The sequence below is a fragment of the Scophthalmus maximus genome, chromosome 6 (assembly GCF_022379125.1).
Source record: "Scophthalmus maximus strain ysfricsl-2021 chromosome 6, ASM2237912v1, whole genome shotgun sequence".
NCBI lineage: Eukaryota > Metazoa > Chordata > Actinopteri > Pleuronectiformes > Scophthalmidae > Scophthalmus > Scophthalmus maximus.
Genome location: NC_061520.1, coordinates 23,493,712 through 23,521,624, shown reverse-complemented (window position 1 = coordinate 23,521,624; position 27,913 = coordinate 23,493,712). Strand labels below are relative to the sequence as shown.

Sequence of the window (27,913 nt, the reverse complement as noted above, 5' to 3'; positions counted from 1 at the left end):
AGACAGAGAACCGTGACAAATGTCAATCACAAGTTCCCGGATTCCAAGCTGACGCCTTCATATGGTTTATGGTCCAACCAACAGTCAAAACTCAAGGATGTTCAGTTTGCAGTTATATAAAACAGAAAAGAGGAATGCAAAAGTGAGAAAAGAAGAAAATAAACTGACTGGTGGTCTTTACTGCTTGTAACCAAACCAGTCTTGTTGGCATATCATTGAGGCCTTGGTTCTCACACATCTTCACTGTTGTCCCCACTGCACCCCACTACCAACATAAGCTCTCAAATATGCACGCACTGAAACAAACAGAATTATAGTAATTAAATGTTTTATTTATTTAAATTATATTTAACAATTATATTTAATGGTACATTTCCGATATAAATGGCTACTTCTTTTTGTCAAATTCAATTAATAACTCTCATAAAAGAGGCATCTATTGTCATTCGTCTGACTCCGGGCTCTACTCGGCCAAACTCGTGGGGGGAAAAAAATGGGCGTCCTCGAGCGTGGTGCGTCTCAGCCCTCTGTACAATCGGATGATCCCGGGTGGGCGGAGCCAAGTAGTAGGAAATGGTACTTGGTTGGCTGACAGCCCCCAAGAAAACCGGCGGCGAGCGCCACATTACTACCTGGCAGTGCCACTGTACATCCTCCGCCGCTTCTTCCTCATCATTACTGCAGCAGCCATTGAGCAAGAGAAACCCTCACGGGCCAAAACTGCAGTCACTCACAAAACAACAAACACGCAGAAGCAACTTACGAACCAAGCAACAACTTTGTATGCTGCGGCCTCTAGAAGTGTCTGCGGAGGGCTCGGAGATTAACGCTCAAGACAAGCGGCTGCAGGATGGAGACCCAGATACACGTGCCCGTCGGGTCGCCGGTCATTAGGAAGATTGCCATTTTCGTGGACGAGCACAGCGTAGCCGAGGGGGCGATGAAGCTCATCAAAGAGCTGAGACCGGCGTGGGACAGCAGCCACGTCAAGACCAAGGTAACGCTAGCCGCTGTGCTAGCTGTGCGGAGCGGTGGCTAGGCTAGGCTAAGACCGACGAGCTCTGCCTGTGGCGTCGGCGGGTCAGTGTCAGGCAGCCGTGGAGGAGGGCCCTGGACACAATCATCCACCGTGGCAGTTTGTTGACAGGCGACACGGCACACGGCCACGGCCTCTTTCTAATTCACACACGGGGAGCCGTCGTGGTTTGGAATTGGTCGGTGTTGACGGTGAAATGCTATGGGCAACGTTAGCTGAGCTAGCAAGACCCGCTCAGTAAGAAACCGTTAACTTAAGCTAGCAAGCTAGTGTCGGTTAATAAATGACCACGAAGTCTGGGAAGATATGATATCTATTGAGCCGGCGTCTTCCCCTTATCGGGTAGCTGTATGTGTCCACAGGACACAACATGATGCCTCGAATAAGTCTTGAACGCCAGGTCATGCTGTTATCAGTGGCCAGCTGGTGGTGACATTGTGGTGAGTTTGGTTGGGGAAACATGACGATTGTTAATTGCCAAGGGGAGTAGACCCACCTAATGGAGGCTGTGTCTTCTCTTGTCAGATGTTCTTAATCCAGTGTGACTGAATGACAATGGTGATAGAACCATGAGCTGCTGTGGAGGTGTCTGGCCACTGCATACTGACAAAAGCCCAAGACAAATCTGCTGGACTGTACAAGGTCTAGACTGTATTAAGTCTAGCAGTTTTGATTTTGGTCTGCCAAGTGCGACATGCTGAAGCTCTCGGCTAACACCTCTCTTGGGTGTTTAACGGCTTGGTAATATATGGGGCTTGCATGCCCAGTATTTGTAACACAAATTTATAAAAAACAAAACAAAACACGTCTGTTTACTCATTCTAAAATGAAGAAAGGGCCCTGTTTAATATCAGATTCTCCTTGTCTTCATGAGAATGTCGTCATTACGATGAAGAGCAAAAGGAAGATCACAATCAGCAAACGTACAGATCTGGACAAATACAGAAATCTCTACCTGCTGTAGTTGTCAAAAATGAAGGTGAGGATGTTAACTTCAAACTCTGAATTGCGTAAGAGATGATCATGAATTGACAGTGACAGGAGCAGAGCAGGGTTAAGAGAAGAATGACAGAAACTGTTGCTCCTGTAGATTCTGTGCTTGTCACAGCAAATTGCCTCCAAAGCTCATTTGAGGAACTCAATATTCGGTCGCTTGCGGATAAAAGAGACACTAAAAGCAGTGCTGTAGGCAAAGTGAGCCATATATTCACTCCATGTTTTCAGTGAAAGCTCCATCTGTGGGGTGGACCTTTGTCTTAAGGAGAGATCACTGACAGACTTGTCTCTCACATGCTGCAACAGTGTACAGTTACAGCCCTGATGTTTTGAAATTGTGTCAGATTGAGTTTGTCTAGTCTAATTTAGTCTAATCAAATCTCGTTTGTTTGGGTGTAATTGACATAGAAAGTTTAACTGCTGCTGTTGATAAGAATATTGATTCACTTTGATAAACGTAATTTTGTGGATCCTTCTAATTAAATATATGCAGCTCAAATTATTTCATAAGGGCAGACCTGAAACTATTGATCATTTTCAAATATCATTCAGTCGTTTTTATGGAAGCCTATAGGGGACTTTAATTGAAATGAAAGTGTAAATGTGAAAATGAAAATGTAATTCCACAATAGCATTATAATTTTCCACAAATGTATGTCTTTTGAGTAAAAATGTAAATGAAAATGCTATAATCCAATATTTATTTCCCTTTTCACATCCTTGTATGGGAATTCTGTGACTATTAAAATGATAATGGAATTTGATAACAATATGAAAATTTAAATGAAAACTCCTTTTGACTTTTCATTTTCAACACCTTAACCTGCATATCAGTGGGCAATATTCACATTGGATTTTCTTTTTCCATGTAAGCAAGCAACATGTAGGTCACAATTAAAATGAAAGTGCATTTCTAACCATTTGAAAATGAAATTGCAAACTCCATTTGACTTTTCATTTGCAAAACTTGCACTGCACTTCGGTGGCAACGAGTGTCATTTTGTCTCTGCCATTGTGACACGAAGCACGTGAGTATCTGCATGTGTCGTGAGGTGAGAGCTGGCCACGACCCCTACACAGCGAAGGCTCCAATACAGAGACTCGGGATTGGGAATAGTGAAGAGTCATCATAGACGAATAAATTAATTTCCTCATTACCGTTAGCAGCACGATAACATCACAGCTTATTGATACTACGGTTCTTTCATAATTTAGCCCTGCCACTACTGAATTAATGTAGGGGAAACACTGCACAGTTAGAAATATTGTGGGGAATAAGTAATTATAAAAACTTTAAAGGGGGCTACCTTGTTTGATCCGGACCTTTGGTCTTTTCAGCTTAGTCTAAACCAAAATAACAAGTGTGAACCGGCCACGGCTCTGACCAGCCGACCAATATTTTCTCTAACCTAAGGAGATAGTCTTAGTCCAGGTCAAACTGACCAGCAATGTGAAAACGTTTGCAGTGTGAAAACCCTTTTTGGGATAGTTTGGACTTTCGAACCAATTGCAGGAAGTTGAGAAAGAATTAAACAATAGAAAAAAAAGGAGAAAAAGAAGAGTTGTTGTATTTTCCCAGCGTTGTTTGAAATGTAATGTAAATATGTAATGTTTGAGAGATGTGGACGTTCATTTGACCCATTACATTTAGTGTTGAGAACTGCGCCTGAAGTCGGTGATAAAGGTAGTAATAGCCTAATGTTACAATGGCAACAGAATTAGCCGGTTCATTAATTTTCTCCATTCAAACGTAAAGACCCGCCAAATTGACAAGACGCCTATCTCAGATGCACACTATTTTATAAACCAATGAATGACAAGTATGGGTAGAAACAGCCCACGTAGGTGATGATGATAGAACTTACATGTTTTAGCAAATGTGCTGTAGTGCACTCATTAAATTGCAATGTGAAACCATAACTAATGGTTTAAAATGTAAAATTATTCAAAATTAAGCAAAAAAGGAATATTAAGACAGCAAATAAAAGGATTGTACAGTAGTTACATCTCCCGTACACTGGTCAACATCACTTTCTGAAAAGCTTATTCTTTTCAAGATAGCATTAACATTTGACAAAATTCTAAATAAAACTCAACAGACTGACTTATGTTTTTCTTTTGCAAATATGTACAGTTTTTAAACTGTAATGTTTAGTAGTAGAATATAGTTAATTTAAGTTTTTGATGCAACTTGGATTATTGATGACATTCCGGTATGTAAAAAATAATATAAGTTTGTCAGGAATAGAAATTAACCTATCTCTGCTATGGTCTTGGAGTTTTCATACTCCACAAATCTTAATCAAGATGGAGACAGAACTAGAAAAATTAAAGATATTGTGTGAACAATTGGAAAAAAAAAATTCAGGGAGAAGACAAGTTTAAAAGTATCATGTGTTTTATATGTAGACTTGCATACATTTACTATATTGTAGGGATGTCTTGATAAATCTTTTTTGGGGCCCTGATCAAAAAAAGATTGAATAGTAGTTATCTACCTCAGAGTCTGATCTTCTAATGTCAGAACATATGCAGTGTTGACTAACATATTCAACAGCAGATAAATACCCTCAAAGCTAAGTACACCCTATTTTTCAGGAGCAACATGATCCAAATGCTGAAGGTGGTGGCAATTAAGTCAATTATCATTTTAAATATATTATCAGTTTATTGTGGAAGTTCCAAACTCCTGAACAGACTGTTGGATTTGTTGAATTTACAAAAGTAGGACAATTCATTTTAGAGAACCAGCCTGTCAGGGAAAGGAAAATGCATAATTGATTCCTCGTAAAAGGATCAAGTGACTGACGTGTCACTGCAAGGTCAAACACCATGGAGTGACTTCATTAACCGATGTTACTCTCGTGGTGCCATGGTTTGAAGTCTGCTACGGCAACCGCATGTTTACATGCCGCTGGCTAATCTCTGTGGATCTGATCACACACTTGCAGCGCAGAATGTGACTGGTTACCTCGCCCGCTGAAGGTGTCTCACAGTGCTGTTCTCAATGACCCTCATTGAAACTGGCTTTGTTGTAATAAATGCTTTTTTTGTGGAATGGTATAGCTGCATTTCTGGCACTGTATTCATGAACTAAGTCATTGCAGATAATGGAGTGAGGATAATGTTACATTAATTTAAAAATAATAAAGTGTTGGTTATTTTGGTTGACTGGCGAAGGATGTTCCAGCAGCGGGACCATTGTTTTGATGAGAGTTGGAAGCATTAAATGTGGTGAGAGGCAGCGGGGCAGCACTGATGACAGAAACAACTGCTTAGTCCCACCACCTGGACAGGAAGACTTTTACTGTAAATACACACCGTCCATTTCCAAACATCTCTCACACAGTGAGTTCCTGAAAACAAATGGATTGTGCCAATAGCAACAGTGCATCAGTCTCCTCTTACAACTTTCTCATGCTGAAGACAGAGTGAGTCATCTCTGGCAAAGGAAGCCAGTGTCAGGCCGTGCAGTCAGCCCATCGAATGTAGACTCACTGATGGGGGGGGGGGAAAAATCAAACGTCAGGCAGTATATGGATTAATGATTACCTCTGTCTGGGTCCAAGCTTATCGCTGTCTGTTGACGTATTGATCACAGGTTTTAGCGGCGTATTGTGTAGCGGGTAGAAGGGATCAGTCATGTGGTAGCAAGGGCGTGTGTGCTTGTGTATGTACGATCATAATAGGGATGCCTGTGCGCCCATCTTTGTGGTCAGCCACGTGTGGAATGCCAGATATGTGTGAGTGAGCGTCTGGGTCAGGGCAGATGTGTATGTTGTTATTGTGTTTGCTGCAGTGGGATGGACTGGCCCACGGGCTTCCCCTGGAGAGATGCTGCCATCCACGTATGTAAGGCCCTGCTTCAGACTCACAGGAGACTGTGCATACTCTTGAAATTTGAATGAGCTTTGTTTTTGCCAATATAATGACAAAGCAACTGTATCAAACACTTCCTCTTGTGGAAAAATTTAATATTCATATGTTCTAGCTGTTTCAGATCATTCATCATAGATGGTGAAATCAAATTTGCATTCAGTTTTTGTCTGAGGATTCCGGGTTGTAGGACTTGAAGTTCTGTGGTGTGAAGTTCTTGTTTTTCAATAAAACTTGCTTGCAGATGGAACAGAACAGGTGGAACAAAACTCACAGAAAAATATGAACTATATAATACTTGTACTGTGGACATGTGAAATGAAGTACCTAAAATCCATTCTGTAGTTGCTTCATTTTTGAGTGTAGTGTTGATGGTAGTAGTGAGCGGTATTCCCAAAAAGACACATCCCAATCTTTTTTACAAACAATCACAACCCACAATCTATATTGTGCTCTTTCTTCTCAATTTTGAAATGTACTCTTGAGAATATGCTGACCAGCCTTTTACCTATGTATCTGCAACATTTAAAACACAATAGTGTATTAAAGTCACTGGCAGATCTCATCCTGTGTATCTAAAGTATGTATCAGTGACTTCAATCTAGGGCTGGGCGATAAAACGATAACGATAATTATTGCAAAATAACTTTTCCTCGATAGAGGAGAGAAAAAACTCCCTTTTAACAGGAAGAAATCTCTGACAGAACCGGACTCAGTTGTGGGCGGTCATCTGTCTCGACCGGTTGGGGTGAGGAGAGAAATGGGGAAGAGAGGAGAAGTGGGCAGAAAGAGGATGGGAGGAGAGACAGTAGGGGAGAAGAGAGAGAGAGAGAGGACAATTGTACAACCGCCGCTTTAATCTCTACCAGACTGATACTTATAATTAAAAAATACAATTATGTGGTTGTTATTATTAGTGATGATATTAATATTATTATTATCAATAATAATAATAATAACAACAATAATAATGACGAGTTTGGGTCCTGCAGCTCTGGGGTCAGAGATACACTAGGAGAGATAGAAAACACAAACAGGGTTAGTGACATGTACTGTAAACATATCGGGGGATAGAGGGGTTGTATAACAGTTGCTTTAATTTCTACCAGACTGATACTTATAATTAGGGAAAACTGACACTTATAAATACAATGATGTTATTAATAATAATAATAATAGTAGTAGTAATAATAATAATAATGACGAGTTTGGATCCTGCAGCTCTGGGGTCAGTGATAATGAGAATAGTGCCGTGCTGAACTAATCATGTTGCTGGAATAGAGTTACAGCCACGTCAATTTAAGTTGAAGCACACAGCACAGAGTGTAGCAGACGCAGACGCAGCCGCCAGCAGCTCTGTTCATGTTTGGGCTTCTGCAGTGTGCTCATCAATCCGTCAGGAGTGAGAGCGAGATAAAAGAGAAAAAGACGACAGGAAATGTTAACTCGAGCGGCATCATTACCGAAGAAGACGTCCCGACTGACACGAGGCCCAAAAGACGAGGACATCGTTTAAAAAAAGCGTCCGAGGAATATTTTAAGTCCGACCAGAAGCAGAGTAGAACTGGCGCTGCAAACTGTGTCGAAAGCATTTGTAGCAGCAGCAGCAGTTGTATTTATACAACTGCATAATACAGCAGCAGTTGTATAAGCACATTTGTCATGTTCAACTTCTCACTGAAAATAACCCTAACCCTTTGGTTTAAATATTATATCTTTACATCTCCCAACCTTTAAGCTTGACAGAAATAGTGATTTGTCCTATATCGTGATATATATCGATATCGATCAATATTACTGCTGCAGCTATAGATTATTTTAGTAATCGAGTATTCTACCGATTATTCTATCGATTACTCGAGTTATCGGATAAGAAATACTTTTGCTTAATTGAGAGGAGTGTTGATCTTTTATCCTGCCCGTCGCCTGGACCGTAGTCGGGGAGCACGGAGATAGTTTCTCTGCGCCGTGACCAACCACTTATTTTCCCTCCAACAGTGCTGTGAACAGACACACTTCTGTGTGGAACTGAGGCGTTGCTGCATTTATTTCTGGACATCAGATGTAAAATTTACAGCATATCTGCTGCTAGCATGCACACCGGACTTCTAGCTCCTCCGCTCCTTTTCTCTCACTCATGTTGCTCTCTCGCTGCACGCACGTACACACACACACACACACACACATACAGTACGCAGTACGCATATATTCTGCGCACTAGCCCATTCACAACACGAGTTACGCCACTCAGGAGCAATAGTCACCACCACTCAAAGCGTCACACCTCCCGCCGGCCTGCTCCCAGGGCAACGACGGAGCTTTCGTTTTTTATCAGCTTAAAATGATCCTAGACTTTGGACACTTTCTGACGTTTTCTTGCGCCTGTTTCACTGATTTCGCTCTCTTCATTCATTTTTATGAACCACGCAGGCTCGTAAATCTAGGCCGCTTCTCAATGCGAGTTCTTCTCTGTACTTGCGTTCTCGTGTTCTCGTGAAACGTCATCAGTCTCGGCCAAAGTACTGTTCCAATACAAAGAACGCATCGAGCCAAGAACGGTCCACATGCCCGGATGTTGTTCTTGCCGCGCCCCCTTTACCGAGGGTAAACACAATATGAAAATAATTATCGAGATAAGATTTTTTGATATCGCCCAGACCAACTTCTATTCCACATTTTCCACAGCTTTCAACGGTACCACGTCCTCAACTAGATAGAATTTGACCTGCTCAGTCGCCTCTTTCAATTGTTTGCTGCTTTTATCATATATTTTGGCTGACTTTTTGATGGCCCTGATGCATCGATCAATGATAATGTTATCAAATCCATGACAAAGAAATGTTATTCAGGCTTGATATGATATATTGAACTTGAATTACGAAAATTTATCATATTACTTTTTGAAGTGCAGACTATTTTGGGGGGGTCAGTTTAACCAAAGATTTTATTATAAATAATAATAAATAAAAATAAAACACAAATACAACCAAATATATTGAACTTGACATTTTTTCAACCTTAACTGTAAATATAAATGCACATCTTTTCTGTTTTTGTTTATTCTGTAAAATAAAAGTGTTGTTATCGGTGCACATCAGCTAGCATAAACGCTGATACAGATATATCTGAAAAGATATCAGCTGATATTATCGGCCAACCAATGTTCCAGTGGGGCTCTTCACATAACTTTGTTTTGAGAAATATATCTGACACAACTACATTGTAAAACAACTGCATTGAAAGGACATCAATATGTAATTCATACTTAATATATAGTATGAGTTTTATGATGAAATGTTTCACATATTTTTTTACCTTTTGAATTATACTAAAAACCTTGAAACCAAGAACCATTCTTTTTTTCAACTCATCCTCAAGTCCTGAATAACCCATGGCACTGATGCAACTATCTGTTGGCTGAAGGCACACGTGATACTGATTCAGTTGAGAATGTTGCTCTATTATATATTTATCTCATGTAGGTCAGAGCTACATGGTGTCTACATTGTTGAACCTAGAGCAAGGAACACTGATAGCCCTGTGAAGAGAACAGTCAAATTCAAGATTTTGTTTGGGAACCACTATGGTGCTGTACACTGCGGGCTGTTTCTCTGTATCATGTGACTGCTTTTTCTCTTCTCTCAGCTCTTCACCGACGGCACCACCAACAAGCTGGTGGGCTGCTATGTGGAGGACAGTCCAGATGATGTAGTGCTGGTTCGAGTGTACGGAAACAAGACAGAGCTGTTTGTGGACAGAGACAATGAGCTCAAAAGCTTTCAGGTAGTGTAAGAAAGGGAGTGATGGGTGTGCGCTGTCTTTTAAACTGCCACACATTTGTTTCATGTGCAGTTTTTTTTTTCCATGTGTTTCTCACATTTAGGTGTTACATGCTAATGGCTGTGCTCCCCGCCTCTACTGCACCTTCCAGAACGGCATCTGCTATGAGTTCATGCAGGGGGACGCTCTTGGGACGCAGGATGTCAGGGATCCTTTCCTGCTCAGGTGTGGACATAGAGTAGAGTCATTAAACTGATTTTAAGAGATTTACTGAAGTGGCTCAATTCAATTCAATTCAATTTTATTTGTATAGCGCCATATCACAACATACATTGTCTCAAGGCACTTTACATAGTGAGGTCAATATTACAATATTACAGGGAAAACCCAATCACACAATGAGCAAAAAACCCCTTCATCAGAGAGATGGTACAGCATCTCTAGAAGCTTAGACACAAACTACTTTGCAGAGATACCTCAACACTGTGCAGGAAAGAGAAGTGAAGCAAACATGCAAAGTATACAGAGAAAACAAATGAAACAAATAAAAGCCTGATTCCAAAAACATCAGGACTTCAGACAAAAAAAATATCTAGGAGCCATTGGCTCCCTAAAACCAAAATATTTAGGAGCTAAATTAAATTTTCAGGAGTCAAAATATATTGGATAAGAACAATGTCTAAGGTCTCCCCTACCTTTTTCTTACCCCTCTGTCTGCCCCTGTTTTTTGCCCTGCACCCCATAGTGTGCACAATGTATTCTTTGCACAGTATGTGTCCATTTTTACCTATTTGACAAATGTTTATGTCTCTTGATTCTTGCACTTTTGGGTAATAACTTCATGTTTGAATGCACTTATTGTAAGTCCCTTTGGACAAAAGCGTCTGCTAAATTAATGAAGTTTTTCGTTTAGGCATTTCACTTTTTATGGCCAACCTTATCCAACTATGTGGTAAGCTACATTTAAATTATAAATTAAAACTCTGTCGAACAAAATTACATTTAAATAGCCTAAATAAGCAAATATGATACATCTTTAAAGTTGTAAAATGAAACATGATTTCAAACCGTCCTCCCAGTGTTGCGCAATAGTGACGGGAGACAAACACGGTCGCGGAGAAGCCAACGTAGAGTGGTTGCTGTCTGTGCTGCTGGATGATCTGGAGTTTTTGCCCTGGATGTGGTGCAAAAGAGTTCCCATGCAGTCCATATTAATACTTAATCTGGTAATGCTCAGTGCCCTTGGTTTTTTTTTGCTAAAGACCCCCATCGTTTATGTCAGCTCTGTGTGTGTTACATGTTCAGTTGTTTCCATTAGACTTACTCATGAAAATCTCACTTTTAGATAGCAGTATCGTAACCCTGGCTGTGTCACTGAATCCTTGGATTCCTTCATAATTGTATTGAGGATTATGTAATAATTTCATGTTGAAAATCAAGTCATGATGACGATAACCATATTACTCTTATGTTTGTGTGTCTCCTCTCAGACTGATAGCCAGGGAGATGGCTCGTATCCATGCTATCCATGCACACAACGGCTGCATCCCAAAACCTAACCTCTGGATAAAGATGAGAAAATACTTCTCCCTCGTGGCCACGGAGTTCACCGAGCAAGCCTCCAACATCAGGTCAGATCTGGAGTCTCACTTGCTTCTCAGTAGTTTGTAGTTGTGGCTCTGTACATAATGTAATGGTGCAAACGGCTCATGAAACACAGCAAAACACCATCATAGCTACACTGCAACCATAATGGTCGTATATGATTCCTTTTTTTGGAGAACATGCGACTTTAAATTTCTTTCATGTGTGCATCATGATCATTAGGTTGCTTTGGTGCCCCTCCAGCATGAGTATTGTGTACACTGTGGTTCAAAGTAAAACATTGTCTCCTTTACTAGCTTAGCCCCTCTTTCCCTGCCTGCACATTCATCATTGGTTTGGCATGTTATGGTGCAAAGAAGTGCACCTATGCGAGTCAAAGTTTTATTGTACCCACGCCCCACCAAACCTTCTGCACCACCCAGCCCTCAAAAACCTCTTTATCCACCACCTGAACCCAACCCAATTAGTAACATTAAGACTACTCATACAACACTGTTGGAGCAATAGTTATACTTGTACTCACAAAGACCAGAGGCATTATTGTTAAAGGTATTGACCGTATTGTCACCTTTCTGGTGTTTTATTTGAAGTTTTGCTATCCTTATGAAGTTAAATCAGATATTTTTAGTATCAAAAAACATTTCAATATGGTTTTATAGCTCTGCAAAGAAACAGGTCCATTTGGGCCCGTGTACCTAATATGTTATGAGCCTCTCTTCTGCTTTACCGACTGTTTTCTGAGTGACGCATGGCCAGGCCAACCACCTTCTCTGTTTACCGTGTGTCTGTTCACTGTGCTCAGAGCCTAGTCTGACCATGCGGTCCCGGAGTGAGGGAGCTTCTGCCCTGGATAAACTATCACCCTGCTTCCCGACTATGCAAAATTCCTTGGTAAACGGTGTATGCGGCGGCCCGCGAGGCTGAAGACGCCAGAGCGATCTGCTGAGGGACTGGAAGCTGGACAAAGCTGACTTCACGTGAAGTTGACGCCAATCTCCTCGCTCATTCACCGTCCAGAACAGACGGCGTCTCTGCCCCAGCAGCAGCTACACATCGCGGGGTAGCGGCCGACACCGGTTACCAATGAGTTAGTTTTAGTCTCTTGTATTAATATCCTTAAGAATCCTGTGCAATGATGTAGCTTCCGGATTTTTCTGGTGTTGTTGATCGCTCAACAACGGAATGACGGGTGAGCGCTGGGTGCAGGGCTGAAGGCAGTGACTGCGTCGCTATGACATCACAATTAAACGGATGTCCTGGGGCATCGTAAATAAAAGCAGCTGCTGAATGCAGGCTGTGTGTATTTGTCTGTTTATTGACCGTTTTGACACTTTAACAGTACTTACAGAGCCCCTAGAACTTATTTAGTATGAAAAAAGCCTGCAATTTTCTTGGCCAATCCCGATTGCCGATTTGAGAGTCTAACCTGCCAATACCGATTTTAGCCGATTCCGATTCCTTCTTTTATTGAACCAACTTATAAAACAACATGTATAAAACAAATTTGTATTAATATTTGTAAAACTTTTTAAAATGTAACAGGTGAAAAAACAACAACACCCCCCCCCCCCCCCAAAAAAAACAAACATCAGTGCCGTTGTTCATCAATCAAGTTCATTTGAAATGAGGACTACTCGCGGAATCGATCACACACGCCCATCCCTAATATATACATGTATATATATGTGTGTGTACAGACTGTTACCTAAAGCCCTTGGACTCCTCCTCAGTCATCCTCCCACTAGCTGCAGCTGTTGTCTCTGACTGGGACCAGCAGAAGTAGAGTTTACTTTCACTTAATATTTAACAGCTCGCTCATGTTACCGACTTTACTTGCAAACATTTGTTTCACTTGTTGCTACGAGCGTTGTCGAGTGTCTCTGTGTTGCGCAGTGGCCACGCCCCCTGCACAGCGCAGGCCCGACAGTCACACAGAGACACAGGATTGGGAATAGCGAAAATTCATCATAGACAAATGAATACATTTTTTTAATACCTTAGCAGCACCGGTGACATTACACACTGACCGTGAATGACGCCGCAGGGCTGTAACGCGCTACGTTCCTTCAAAAAAAAGGCAACTGACATTTGACCAGTTGAATGTTGGTGTTGGTAGAGAAGTCCGGCCAAGCACGGATCTGGGCAAAATTAAGCCACTAAAGTAAATGGCTATCAATGCTAATGTTGGCTACGTAGGAATAGCAAAATCAGACATATAGCCCATAATGGTGTTCAGAGATGTTATAAGGACTAGATCCTAATAACGTGATACAATTTGTTCTATACTGTTATGAAGTTGAGCCCAAAAATGAAATATACAACAACAACTCTTTTGCAAGCGAACAAACTAGGGCTGCAACGATGCATCAACGTAATTGATTACATCAATTACGTAAATTCATCAATTTGCGCAGAATGCGTTGACGTGTCGCAATGTTTTATGTTCATCCCCAGTGATGACAGCTCCCGTTCTGGGGTATGCAGAAAATGAGAAATAAACCGAAAAAGCTTGTGTTATATGAGTTGCATATGTGCAGTGTGTTTCTGGCAGAACGGGAGAGAGATAGAGAGATCCTCGGGGGTGAGTGACTGTGAGCAAGGCGAGGTCCGGTGAAACGGTGTTCGTTGCAGCAGTGAATGTGTGGCGCAAGTTTCAGTCTGACTGTTGATAAACGTCTAGGGACAAATGAGAAGTTTCTCTGTGTTATTTACTGCTGTTGAGGAGGTAAAAAGGGTGAGTCCCGGTCGGAGCTAGGCAACACTTCGGTCTGGAGAAAGTGAAAGCAGATCTCCCCTGGAGGAAAAGGCTGCAAACTCAAGATACTCATGCGAGTTAAGCGACGCGGAAATTTGCGTCAAACAGCAACAAACATAAACTACGTTTTATTTTAGATATTTTGTCATGATTATTTGTGTTTTGATCCATAAATTCTCTCATTAATGATTTTTACAGTGAGAAGCCTCACATGGATCATCTGACCATGTCCATAAAAAGCCTGTAACTTTGCTCTGCTTCACTTTATCAGCATGACATTTGGCAGAGATCATGTTCAGATGTTGAGCTATGGATTGTATGGAAGATTCTTTGCTTCATCTGCATTATAACATAGAGAATATTTTCTTAACTTACCAATAAATTTTATATATATATATATATATATATAATTTATTGGTAAGTTAAGCAAAGGATTAATCAATAATCAAAAAAAAAATTGTTAGTGCAGCCTTAGAGAAAACTAAAGCCTGTGGATATAGTATTGTTCAGTATGAAGGAAGGGGACATCAGCAGTCAAAGCTATAGATTATCTTCTGATGTGATAATCAGATGAGTTTGTGATCAAAGACACAGTCAAACCAGAGTTCAGATGAGTTCATGCTGAAACTTTGCGTCTTCTTGACACTGGACCTGTGGACAAAGGTAGACTGTTTCATAACCTACCCAGCCACAGTTGATATCTTTTATTCTGATGCCTTTTAGATTATGTCCAGCATGTGGTTTATATAACTGTAACAACAAACAACAATAGCCGACTGGATTATGTAGTCTGAGGCATGGCGTGTGCCAGCAGATGTTTGCTCCGCTCTGTGTACCGGGTCACTTTCCTCACTTCCTTGGTAACACGGACAGCTCGAGTGCCCTGGTCCTGGACTGCAGACACTCGTTAGACTGTCGTCTAGAGTAGACTGTGAAAAAGGCCTCATTTTAATGGACATTTTCTGGTGGAAATCTGTGTGCTGACTGATATTTATGTGTAACAAGTTCTGTCAGTAGCGAAGACAAAAAACACTAGACTACATCCCACAGATCTACAGTGTTATGTCTGTGCAAGGCAGTGAATAGGTATGACCCTGGGAGAGGCAGCATGTGAAGGAGAGGCAGCCAGGTCCAATCTCCAAGGAGAGGGGGTGGGTATGTGTGCGTCTTGTGAGGACCTGACTTCATTATGAGGACAAAAGGCAAATCCTTATTACATCAATCGTTAAACTGTTAGGTGAATGTACGTTTTAAGGGTAAAGTAAGGGTTATGGTGAGGCAATTATTAGTTATGGTTCAAGTAGGTGTCCAGGAAACTAATGCAAGCGAATGTAATGTCCTCTGAAATCATCTGGCCAAGACTGTGTACGTGCATCCATGTGTGTGTTTACCCAGCATCCCTCTCTGTCGTCTCTTATATCCTGCTATCAAGCTGACTGTGATTGTGGATTAAATCTCATGAGCCCATTACAGTTAGCACAGGGGTCTCTGCTCGGCACACCAGTCTGGTTGGCTGAGACAGTGACTCTGTGACCCAACCCTCTCTCCATCAGCCAATAACACCACTTTCAGACAGACACAGGTTGAAGCTGCACCTGCTGTTGATTTAAATATGTCAGTGCGAGTCGCCCGACCTGTGTTGAACACTGGTTGGATGTGTGAACGTTCAGATGGCCTGTGTCATATGCACAAAGCTGGAAAAGGTTGAGATATTTTAATAATTGCTACTACGGGTGATGCATGAATGCAATTTCAAGCATCATTTGCATGTACAGTGACAGATTAAATCACAAATCAAACATTTCTACTCAGGTTTGAAAATTAATTTCAAAAAGAATTGTAGAAGTGTATCCATAGTGACTCAGGAGCCCTCTGCAGCACCATGAGTATCCCAGGAGAACGGCATGGGCAGTGCCCCACTGAGCCTGTGTTGTCTGTGCATGTTGTCTCAGCTGATTTCATATCACATACACTTTGTTCCTACTCAGCATTGATACCAAAACAATGAAAGGTGGTTTATTTAGTATATTAGGTTCATAACTTCCAGTGAAACCTGTCACTTTACCTTTCCATGCCAATGGGGGCCAGTGTTGTGTTTGCAGACACTCCCGGGTGTTGTTCTTGCAGAACCTGAAGTGTGTCTTTATAAATCTGACCTTTTCTTCTCTCTTGGCTCGTCTCTCTGGCCAGGATCCAGCAGGAGGTTCCCAGCAAGGTGGTGCTCGAGCAGGAGATGGTGTGGATGAAGGAACATCTCTCCACACTGGGTTCCCCTGTGGTGCTCTGCCACAACGACCTGCTCTGCAAGAACATCATCCACAACAGCAAAGAGAGTAGGCTCTCCCTCTCCTTAAACCCAGAATCACCCATGTGTTTGTCATTCTCTTGCTCGACCAGAATGATTTCTCCTCACTGCAGCAATAAATGTTCTACAGATACATGTATGTAGGTAATGTGGATCTCGATATATCATTCCGTCTATAAAGTTTCAGAGCAGTCCAAAACCCTGGACTATTGACTTTACTACAAAAAAAGACTGAACTACCAGTGAATATTTGTATTATGAAGCTGGAAAAAGTCATCCTTTGAATCGTGACTGAGTGAAGAAGGAGAGGGTTCGGCAGAAAGTGAACGAGGGAGTTGGACACTAGCTTTAGCCCCAGTTATCACAACCACTTTGTGTAGCTTCCCCAGCGGCACTTCCATCTGCCTATTTTTCCTTCAAAAGTTCATGGTTACGTGTGTGTGCGCATGTGGCTTTCCCATTCACTCTGGTCTGCTTTCTTTTTCTTCAACCTCTCATGTTTAACTGCGTGTGTGTGTCTTTGTCTGTGTGTCTATGTTCAGATGGAGAAAGTGGAAGGAAGAGCGGGCAAACCTTTTGAGCAAATGACACAAATAAGCACAAACGTTTGCTTGCGAACAAACTCGTTTAAGTGTCTTTTTGGGAGTGCAGCCAAACTTTTTATACACTGTTTATGTCATGTGTTTTCAGGTCATGTTCGGTTTATAGACTACGAATACTCCAGCTACAACTACCAGGCCTTCGACATCGGCAACCACTTCAATGAATTTGCAGGTTTGTTGAACCACAATGGGTTTTGTATGTGAGGGTAATCTAAAATCCATGTAGTATGGCTTCTTATACACCTGTGTTTGATCAGGTATGGCTGAGCTGGACTATGGACTGTACCCCAGCCGGGAGATGCAAATGGACTGGCTCCAGGTGTACCTGCAGGCATACAAACTATTCACCAAGAAGACGGAGGAGGTCAGCCCACGTGAGCTGGAGACACTCTATGTACAGGTCAACAAGTTTGCTCTGGTGAGGAAGAATAAGTTGGCAAACACACACTCACACACTCACACTGTGACACACATGACTTCACCTCATCTGATACATTTGATTTGTCTCTCAAGGCATCTCACTTCTTTTGGGGCTTCTGGGCACTCATCCAGGCAAAATACTCCTCCATCGATTTTGACTTCCTCGGGTAAGTGTGTGTGTTTGTGCGTGCGTGCCCAAATACATTGGTTATTTCTTAATACATTATGTAAATTAATAGGTATAAAGGAAAAGGAATGAAGGTGTTTTTTTCATGAGGATAATTGGGACCTAAATTTTGTAAATGGTAGAATGGTGGTTACATTGTTTTTTTATCATTTCTGACTCCTTGCTGCTTCAGTTGGCCACTGACTGGTGCTGAAATCCCGCTGGGAGGGCGGCTGCTCTGCCGACCAAGCACCTGTCACGGGACAGGTTGTGTTTCTTAGAGACATTGTGCTTTTTAACGCAGTTTCACATGTAGTATATACAGACGTGGACAAAATTGTTGATACCCTTCCGTTAAAGAAAGAAAAACCCACAATGGTCACTGAAATAACTTGAAACTGACAAAAGTAATAATAAATAAAAATTTACTGAAAATTAACTAATGAAAATCAGACATTGCTTTTGAATTGTGGTTCAACAATGAGACTTCTGCACCTGTCGACAGGTATTTTGGCCCACTCCTCGTCAGCAAACTGCTCCAGCTGTCTCAGGTTTGAAGGTTGCCTTCTCCAGACTGCATGTTTCAGCTCCTTCTACAGATGTTCAATAGGACTTAAATCAGGGCTCATAGTAGGCCACTTCAGAATAGTCCAATGTTTTGTTCTTAGCCATTCTTTGGTGTTTTGGGTCATTATCCTGTTGGAGGACCAATGACCTGCGACTCAGACCAAGCTTTCTGACACTGGGCAGCACATTTCACTCCAGAATGCCTTGATAGTCTTGAGATTTCATTATACCCTGCCCAGATTCAAGACAACCTGTGTCAGATGCAGCAAAGCAGCCCCAGAACATAACTGAGCCTCCTCCATGTTTCACAGTAGATACAGTGTTCTTTTCTTTGTATGCTTCATTTTTGCGTCTGTGAACATAGAGCTGATGTGACTTGCCAAAAAGCTCCAGTTTTGTCTCATCTGTCCAAAGGACATTCTCCCAGAAGCTTTGTGGCTTGTCAATATGCATTTTGGCAAATTCCAGTCTCTCCAGTCTTCCTCGGTCGTCTTCCATTAAGTCCACTTTGACTCAAACAGCGACGGATGGTGCGATCTGACACTGATGTACCTTGACCTTGGAGTTCACCTCTAATCTCTTTGGAAGTTGTTCTGGGCTCTTTGGTTACCATTCGTATCATCCGTCTCTTCAATTTGTCATCAATTTTCCTCTTGCAGCCTCGTCCAGGGAGGTTGGCTGCAGTCCTGTGGACCTTAAACTTCTGAATAATATGTGCAAGTGTATTCACAGGAACATCAAGCTGCTTGGAGATGGTCTATAGCCTTTACCTTTAACGTGCTTGTCTATAATTTTCTTTCTAACGTCCTGAGACCACTCTCTCCTTAGCTTTCTGTGGTCCATGTTCAGTGTGGTACACACCATGATACCAAACAGCACAGTGACTACTTGTCACCCTTTAAATAGACAGACTGACTGATTACAAGTTTGAAGACACCTGTGATGCTTATTACAGGACACACCTTAGTTTAACATGTCACTATGGTCAAATTATTTTCAATCCTTTCTAGGGGTACCGTCACCTTTGTCCATGCCAGTTTCATTAGTTTGTTCTTTAAAATGGTTCTGTTGAACCACAATTCAAAAGCAATGTCAGATTTTCATTAGTTAATTTTCAGTACAATTTTATTTATTATTACTTTTATCAGTTTCAAGTTATTTCAGTGACCATTGTGGGTTTTTCTTTCTTACCAACAATTTTGTCCACGTCTGTTTTCCATCAACATCCAGCGAGGAAGAATACCAGGGTCAGAGCCAAATATAGACCTGTAAGGCCTGTCCCTACTCTGCCTCTGATTGGTTTAGACCGTCACCGTGTTTTTTTTTCTTAATTTTTCTTCGCTGCATGCTGGTGGAGAAAAAAACATAATGCTACACACAAACAGACCACCGGTGGGACCAAGGTAACATTTTTGTCGCACTTCAACGATTTTCGGTCGCACATGTGAGCGCCAATCCTACTTAGCGCTTTTGCCAGTACTTCACTTCAAAATCAAAACCTACAATTCAGTGTGATTCTAATTATTAGTTTCACAATTAGGTTACAATCTCAGACTCTGGAAAAAAACTTAGACGTTCATTGCAATGCATAGACACAGATCTTTGAAATGATTATGATTATGATTATTATTATATATAGTTATTTTTTGTTTGTGTTGGTTTGCTGGTCTCATTCGTTAGTGCTGGAGTTTGGTACTTCGCTTTGCTAACTTTAGCTGAGTCTTTAGTTGTTTGCATTAAAATGTGAAGTAAATATTTCCCCTTTTCAAGTTAATGATCAAACTATCGTATACAAAATACATCAAAAGTAAAAGAGTTTTTACATTCTGGTTATTTGCAATCACCTCAGCTGGACCCATGAAGGAAAGACTGCTAAAGCAATATATCTTTATAATGTAGGAAAAACACAGCTGTGTGCTATGTCACCGTGTTAAAGATAGTTCAAAATAAATCCTGGTTTGCCTGTTTATCCAGATCTGCTCAAAAATGAAAATGTAATGGGTTCTTCTTTAGGTCAACCCTTCCCCCTCCACAAAATTTCATGGAAATCTGTTCAATACTTTTTGAGTAATTCAGCTGACAGATGGAAATAACGGCAAAGAAAACATAACCTACTTGGTGGATGTAATAATGAATGTTAGAACTGCAAATTACTCAGCAGAAGTCGAAATTACACGAATCAGTGTTGGCGTTAGCAAGCTAAGCTAACATCATAATTTTTCAATATTTGTATTCCACTCAGAAAAGTGGAAACTAGCATGCTCGGCTAAACCGTTTCTACTAATATTAATTAGTAGAAACCCCCTCTCTCTCTCTTAACATTAAGTCTTTACTTCCAAGTGTTGTTTGTCATGAAGGGACAAAGACATCTCCAATTGTTCATAACCAAAAGGAATTTCAATCTCAATTATTTCTGGAATTAACAATGGTAGTCTGTAACTTTTTACGCATATGTTAAAGGGCCCATATTGTACACCTTTCTGGTGTTTTATTTGAAGTTTTGATATCCATAAGAAGATATATCAGTTTTTTTTAGTACCAAAAAACATCTCAATATGGTTTTATAACTCTTTTTTCATGAGGTCAATTTTGTGATGAAGGGACAAAGACATCTCCAATTGTTCATAACCAAAAGGAATTTCAATCACAATTATCATTCTGGAATTAACAATGGTAGTCTGTAACTGTCCCGGAGCAAGGCAACTTCTGCCCTGGAGAAACTATCTCCCTCCTCGCTGAGTACGCAAAGTTCATCGGTAACCGGGCCCGCGAGGCGCAAGACGCCAGAGCAATCTGCTAAGGGACTGGAAGCTGGACAAAGCTTACATGACATGGAGCTGTTGCTGGGGCACAGTTTGAATTTACTGCTGAACACATCCTTCATTCTATTTTTGCAGGTACGCTGTGCTTCGTTTCAACCAATACTTCAAGACCAAACCTGCAGTGATGGCCATGCAGATCCCAGAATGAAAGCAGACCAACGAGGAAAGGATAAGGAGATGAAGACAGGCGGGAGGGTGTACCAGGTTTAATGCTGGGACCTCCTGTAGGGTGGGAACTATTCTCCGTGAGCCAGCTATTGTTGAATCACTCCCTGGTTTACCTGGCATCCTTTTCTGCAACAAGCACAGTTGCCCTTTTATTCCTCCAGACTTAGCTCCACATCTGTCACAACTCTAGCTCAAGAATGATACAACTTCCATGGGTTCTCTGTGTGTATGTGAGTGTATGCTTGTGTGTGTTCTTAATTTATCTCGATAAACCTGAGGCCTCGCTTTCCCTCTGCATCTGAACCAGCCATTGTGAGCACGCAGTCCAAGTTTGGGGTAGAGATCTCTTATTAAAACCTGCTTCATTGCCAGTCACACTGGCGCCAAAATGTTCCACAACACTGGTAATGAAGGTCAGAAGAGGAATGAGAGTCAGGAGAGTTAGTTAGTCCAGTTCTCTGTGCAATGTATTTATAGCTCAATGCCACGACTTCATTATTGTTATACTGGCTACAGACATTTTATCCTGGATTCCTCACATTCGGTGTGCGGTGAGACATTCCTCCTTCTGTCTGAAGATATTTAACGGTTTGAATTCTAATCTACCTGATCCTTCCTCTTATTCTCCATTGTTGGTGCTAAATGCTCATAGATGCGGTATTTCTGTACTGTACTTCCCAGAGATCACCTGTGCATCTATTGCTGTGGGCAGCACCGTGTTGTCTTCTTTCCTTGAACTGATGCAGTTTGAGCTTCTCCCACTTCCTCGTCTGAATATTCCAAACATACTGCTGTCGCTGCTGCTGAAATATGAAACATTATTTTCGGTGTGAACGTGGACTTTCCCCCTGGGAGGACCTGACATGTGGACAGGCAAATGGAAAAGCTTTTTGTGGACTGGCTGTAGGTTGAATCACTATTGTGTTGTAGCAGTCAGTGATAGAGAAACTAATTTTGCATTTATTTATGTGAGGACATTGTGGATTATTTAATATTGCAGGTCAACGACTCCTCAGTTTGGGTTAAGTTTAGTCAGAGGAGGGGGGCCACAGTAGATAAGAAGAAGGAGACCTGTGTTGATGTCACTTTAATCTCTGTCCATTTCTGTCCTCAAACCATTTTTCCACCTCCTTGACTTTTATGGTCCGAGCGTCCCACTCTGTTAAACTTTCCAGACCTCTTGGAAAATCCTTCCTCTCCTCCCCCTCCTCTAATGCTTTACTGTGTCTGCTCCCTCCCTGCACTGTTCCTGTGAATATTTATACAGTAAGGCCTGTTCCACTGGCCACCTTAACATCTCAGTCCAGCTCTGTAATCCATTCAACTCGCAGAATCACAGACAGATTTTTCTTACGTAATCGGACATTGCGTAAATTGTGCTGAGAGTCAAATCAAGTCTAGCTTTAAAAAAAAGAGAGGCTGCAATCGGTTTTCTAGGGCTTCGTGTTCATCATGAGATCACATCTTGTGGATGGAAAAAGACGACATCTGTCTCTTCACATTCTAAAACGTATTTTATAGAAGGGAATGAATCCTTGTTTGACACAAAATGCGTATATCCTTAAAACTTTATAATCATTAAAGGGGGACCGCATTTACCCATCAAAATCTGTTTACAGGTATCGGGTAGTACTATTCCAAATATGAATATAGAGTTAATAAAACCGTATATTGCTCCAGTGAGCAACTTAAAATCTTATAAATTGACTCAAGTGATGTGACTTGAGTCTGCATCGGTGTGGGGTACAAATTTGAAAATGGCAAAAGAAAAAAACAAGACGTATGAAGTTTAAAAGATGTGAGCTTACAGATCTCTGTAGCCCCTAGTACCGTATTGTTTTTACATGAGGAAATAAAATAATATTCTGCTTGTGGTCCAGCAAAGGGCTGGTTTATTTTCACCATAGTAAATAAACCAAAATGGAGTCTGTTTGGCGACTTAATTGAAAGCAGCTGCTTTATTCTACAAAGACAACAAACCTGAGGACTGATGCTAACTAACATGAGCACCCGGGGTATGGATTATATGTACGTTATGTAATGTGAATGCATTTAAAGTCAATTGAACTGAATATTGTGCACGTTTAGATTAATTTGAATTCCCCTCATAAATATTCACTCTGTGAAAGTGACAGACCTAGTAACCAACTCCTCATTTCAGCTTGAGGCTACAGTTGGATTCCTCCAGGGATTCTCATTAGTCTGTGAACTCTTTGGTTGATACACTTCAGATGTAGCTGTCTGATCTTGTCTGTCCTAAAGGGTCTTGACAAATGACAAATAAGAGCAACATATCTGCAACTTGGTAAAACTGCAACCACTGACTGGTATTTATTTTCACCATTTTAGCTTGAGAAATGAAGCTACAACTAAGCAGTTATCGGAATAGTTTGTGATTATTCTTGTTCCAATCGACACAGAAGACATGATACCACTGTTTTCACAGGCTGGGTAGTAGAAACCATGATTTAACAGTTATTGTGCCCCTTAAATAAGCACAGTTGGCCTTCATCGCCCTTACTGGTTAATTTCTTTTTTTCTTTTTTTGTCATTCCTGCCCTTGATAGTTTAAGAACAGCAACTTAAATTTCAATAAGATATTTCCTTCTTTCATTCAATTGCCCCAAAGTAAAATTTTGAATATTATTTAAAACAAACTTTTTATGAACTTCAGGACAGGAGTCACCACTCCTCCCCATCATCGACACAATCACTGATCTGACTGAAGCTGTCCATTCATGCTGGGCTCCAGAAAAGAGGAGTGCCTACCCTCACCCACACAAATTGACCCAACGGGGGGAAACTCATTTGTCCCCCACAACTGACGGGTTTAATAATTTCCAAGGTGAGCAGCAGCCTTCCTGAACAGCAGAGCATATAGAGACTAACTGATGATAATGGTTTCCAGTCAGGATGTTTGCTGAGTGTTTTTAGACATTTAGAGGGATCATATTTATGTCTGAAATGTGTCCATGGTTCTTAGAAGTGCTGATCAGAGCTGTGTGTATATGAATTATAACTCAGTTTAGGGCTTTGTTGGGCAAAATGGGGTAAAGGTGAATTTAGAGAAAGATGTACCCATGATGGCACTTATTGGGAGCAAAACCTTTTTTCTTTTTTTTCTAATCTGCAATCAACCGCAATGAATTTTTAGTTTGCGAATAATTGAGAGGCCCTTTATTTAGGGAACTAAGAGTGGAGTAATCTACTTAGTAGACTTGCAGACAAAGGCCAAATTAGAGAGCTTGCTGCTTGAATGCACAATCCTAATACCCTGGTAGGAATGTAGCCTAGATAAAAAGGGCATTTGCACTCCATGAGCACTGAACGAAGGAAACTGACCCCGAGAGGACTTCGTCTGTTGACACATTTTTGGATTTTTATTTGGTCTGGTTCATTTTATTTCTTCTAAAATGGCATCTAACACTGGCCATTGGGTCTAGACACTGATGTGAAAGGCTAAAGGCTTCTGTAAATGTAGGGTTGAACTGAAAACACATTCCACACAGGAGTCACCTTACCCACTGTGTTGTTTGAAACTGAAATGTTGGTCACCAAAACTGAACATTTTCAACCCTGTGTTTTCTAAAGACTACTATATGTTTCTCACATCATGTTCCCAAAACCGTCATGTCCCCCTTCTAGACTTCTCTAAGGGAAACACTGACACACGTCACAACCACTAGATTTAAATTACCATTTGTACTTTATAATTTCAAGTCAAGGTCCACTTACTAGCTTTTTTAGGAGCTTTCAGCTGCATGACTACATAGGATCATGGTTAGTCGACATAGTTTACATTGTGATGAATCTGAGTAAGCGTTGCTGTCAAACTACATTGTACAAGGAAAAAATAATGTATTGATACCAAATTTTGGGGTTTTACATAAGAAATGTTATCGAGTGTTGGATGTAAAGTGCTTACAAATTATTTTCATGGTGATAAAGTTAATGATTGGGCCTTTGAACATCCATAGACAAATGATCTGAAGTGAGAAGATAAACCCCGAGACTTGTTGTCTTATATCAACTTATTTTGTTTACCAATAAGTTAGCAGAGGCTAGCTGAAGGTTTTGCACTGACAATGACATTTGACCTTCTTTTTCAGGCCACAGAACGGAAATGTGAGGTTTAAATTCACGTGAGTGTCATGTACATTCTCTGAATAATTCATGTTTCGGATCAACATTAATAGAAACAACATTGACTTTGTCACTACACACTGGGTAAGGTGACAATAAGCCAAAGTTATTGTGAATATTTCATGAAGTTCATGATACATTTTATCTGTTTCTTTGGCGACCACTCTGATCCCAGATTGGCTGTCTGAATTTCCACGCTGACCGTCAAAGATTTCCCTCTGTATGTTTAGCCTCGCGATGTGTTTGAGAGCAGTTTTTAAAAAAGGTTTATTTATTGAGTGAATCTAACATTGTATTTCACACACTTTATTTTGTTGATTCTCTAATCATACCAAAATGGTGAGCTTCAGAGAGTTTGCATTGCAGTTCATTTGAGATTAAATATTTTTGTGCACACTGTACAGATAACTGATTATTTTGTCCGTGTTAAACTGAAATTTACTTTTTGTAAATGCTTTCACTTGAAATGTAGAGCGCTGTGTAAAGGGAGCCAGTGTTTGGCTTGTAGATGTGACTCTGTAATGTACTCATCCACTGCGTCAATGTGTGTGGAGATGGAGGATGTAAATACTGTAAGAAATACTGTGAAACGCTTACTGTACACTACAGTGATCCTTCACATCTCTGTAGGAGTGGCAAGAATAATTATTTAACAGTTGTCAGTAAATTTCCATAAAAATGGTTTAAAAAAAAAAGTATACTTCTGATTTCTCTGGTCTCAAAGGTGTTGGGAATTCATAAAACTACAAATATCTGACTTTATTTTCTTGAGCTTCCTCCTGTGTTTGTGTATGTCTGCCAGCTGAACCTGTGCCTTGGCCCTGGCAGGAGAAAGGAAGGCAAATACGTGTGTTGGAGGACATTCTGCCAAAAACACACTATGGTAATGACTTCATGCTAGACACAAAATATATTTGCCCTTTCTACCTACATCCACATCCCTGCCCTGTTGTATTTAATAGGCTCCAATCTGAACTGGGTTCCCTTCAACAATCAAACCACCAATGCAGATGACCTTCTGAGAGTGACACTTGTACCTATCAAAATCGGCATCACTCACGAGATTGATGTGAACGAAGAAAATGATCACAATGGTTTAACAGTGACAAGTTCAGGGCTCTCACCCAACTTGAGAATTTTTCAACATTTTAAACAAATTACTCATAAAATGGATCAGATCAATCAGATTTTTTACAATGAACACTTGGATCATGCGATTCTCTGCCAAACTTCACCGTATTTGTTACTACACTTGAGAGATAATAGTGATGTCACACATTTCTGTGCACCAATCAGGGTCCTCACAGTATTTGACAGTTGGTTCTTGCGTTGTCTGGTTAATGTCAATTCAAATCTGAACAGACATTTACCCTCAGTCATAATGAAGTTGAGTCAGTTATCCAATTATGCTAAGCTTGTAGCATGTACATTCTTGTTAAGCTAAATTGGTTAAAAAGGAAGTGCCAGTGTTAATGTACTGTATTTTGTATAGAAGCTGCTATAGAATACTAATTCAGAATGTCTTGTTTTTGCTCTACCTTATAGGTGCTCACTGGCCATTTCAAAATTTTGTTTCTCACAAAAACTATAGAAATTATAAGTTCACTCATATCTTGATAAATTATGTTTTCATTGTATTTTATACAATTAATTTGTGTATACCTGGGATTTGTGGGGGATCGACAATATTGTCAATAGTTGTATTATAATGCAAAAGTAAAAGATGTACTTTTAATAAAGCATTAGTAAATTATTAGATTTATTAACCATAAGTAAATGGACTGCATTTATATATAGCGCTTTTCTAGTCATATAGACCACTCAAAACACTACAGTAAAGTCACATTCATAGAGCGCTGCTATTCACCTCACTTTTTTTTCTACCACATTCATACACCTCCGGAAGAGGCATTTTAGGGTTGTGTCTTGCTGCCCAAGGACACATCGGAATGTGGACTGGCGAAAGCTGGGATCGAAGGTTGACGCTACCTCCTGAGCCACAGCCGATTAGTAAATCCACTAATCATTCACAGCATATACAACATTTACATGTGGTGCATTATCATAAGGTGATATCATAATGAGTGCTTGTGCTATTTGGTGCATCCATTACAACTGCCCTGCAACTAATCCAAGCTCTTTGGGGCTTCTCGGTTTAAGAAACAATCAGAGAAGTCTTGAATGATCTCTGAGGTTATTTTATAAGCTGTGACGTGATGCTTGGTATTTGTTAAGATCAACCTGGATCAATTTCTTTACTCTGATTTGAATAAAACATTTCTCATTGCTACCCAATTCTGGAATTACTAAAAAGCCCATGTCCCTGAATAATGTTTTCACACTTTTTCAACTCAAGCATTACGCAGCCTGAATAAATAATAAATACATGTATTCCTCTTTTTCATGGCAGATAAAATCAAACTTGTCTCAGGAGAAGATCAGTTATAAGGTATATCACCACAACTGTGTTCTATGTAGGTGTGTCAGTTCTGATGAGACAACTCCTACAATACCAATACCAATATGTGTCAATAGTTCGAGCAGGGTTTGAGTCAAAATATCCACTTCATTAGGTTCCCAGTTAAATTTCTCATCAGCGTACATGTGGTAAAAAAAAATATGGAAGAACATGCTGTCATGCTCACGTGTAAATGTTGGCGTGAGCTGAAAAG

General features: G+C 40.7%; 1 protein-coding gene across 1 annotated transcript; it reads left to right on the top strand.

Moving 5' to 3' along the window:
* Nucleotides 1-462: 462 nt before the first annotated feature.
* etnk2 (ethanolamine kinase 2) lies at nt 463-26,003 on the top strand. Its single transcript, XM_035630664.2, has 9 exons — nt 463-997; nt 9,554-9,691; nt 9,792-9,913; nt 11,179-11,319; nt 16,239-16,381; nt 17,044-17,127; nt 17,213-17,373; nt 17,469-17,542; nt 21,006-26,003. The coding sequence occupies exons 1-9, from the start codon at nt 851-853 to the stop codon at nt 21,076-21,078; spliced, it is 1,083 nt and encodes a 360-aa protein (XP_035486557.1). The 5' UTR covers nt 463-850; the 3' UTR covers nt 21,079-26,003.
* Nucleotides 26,004-27,913: the final 1,910 nt, after the last annotated feature.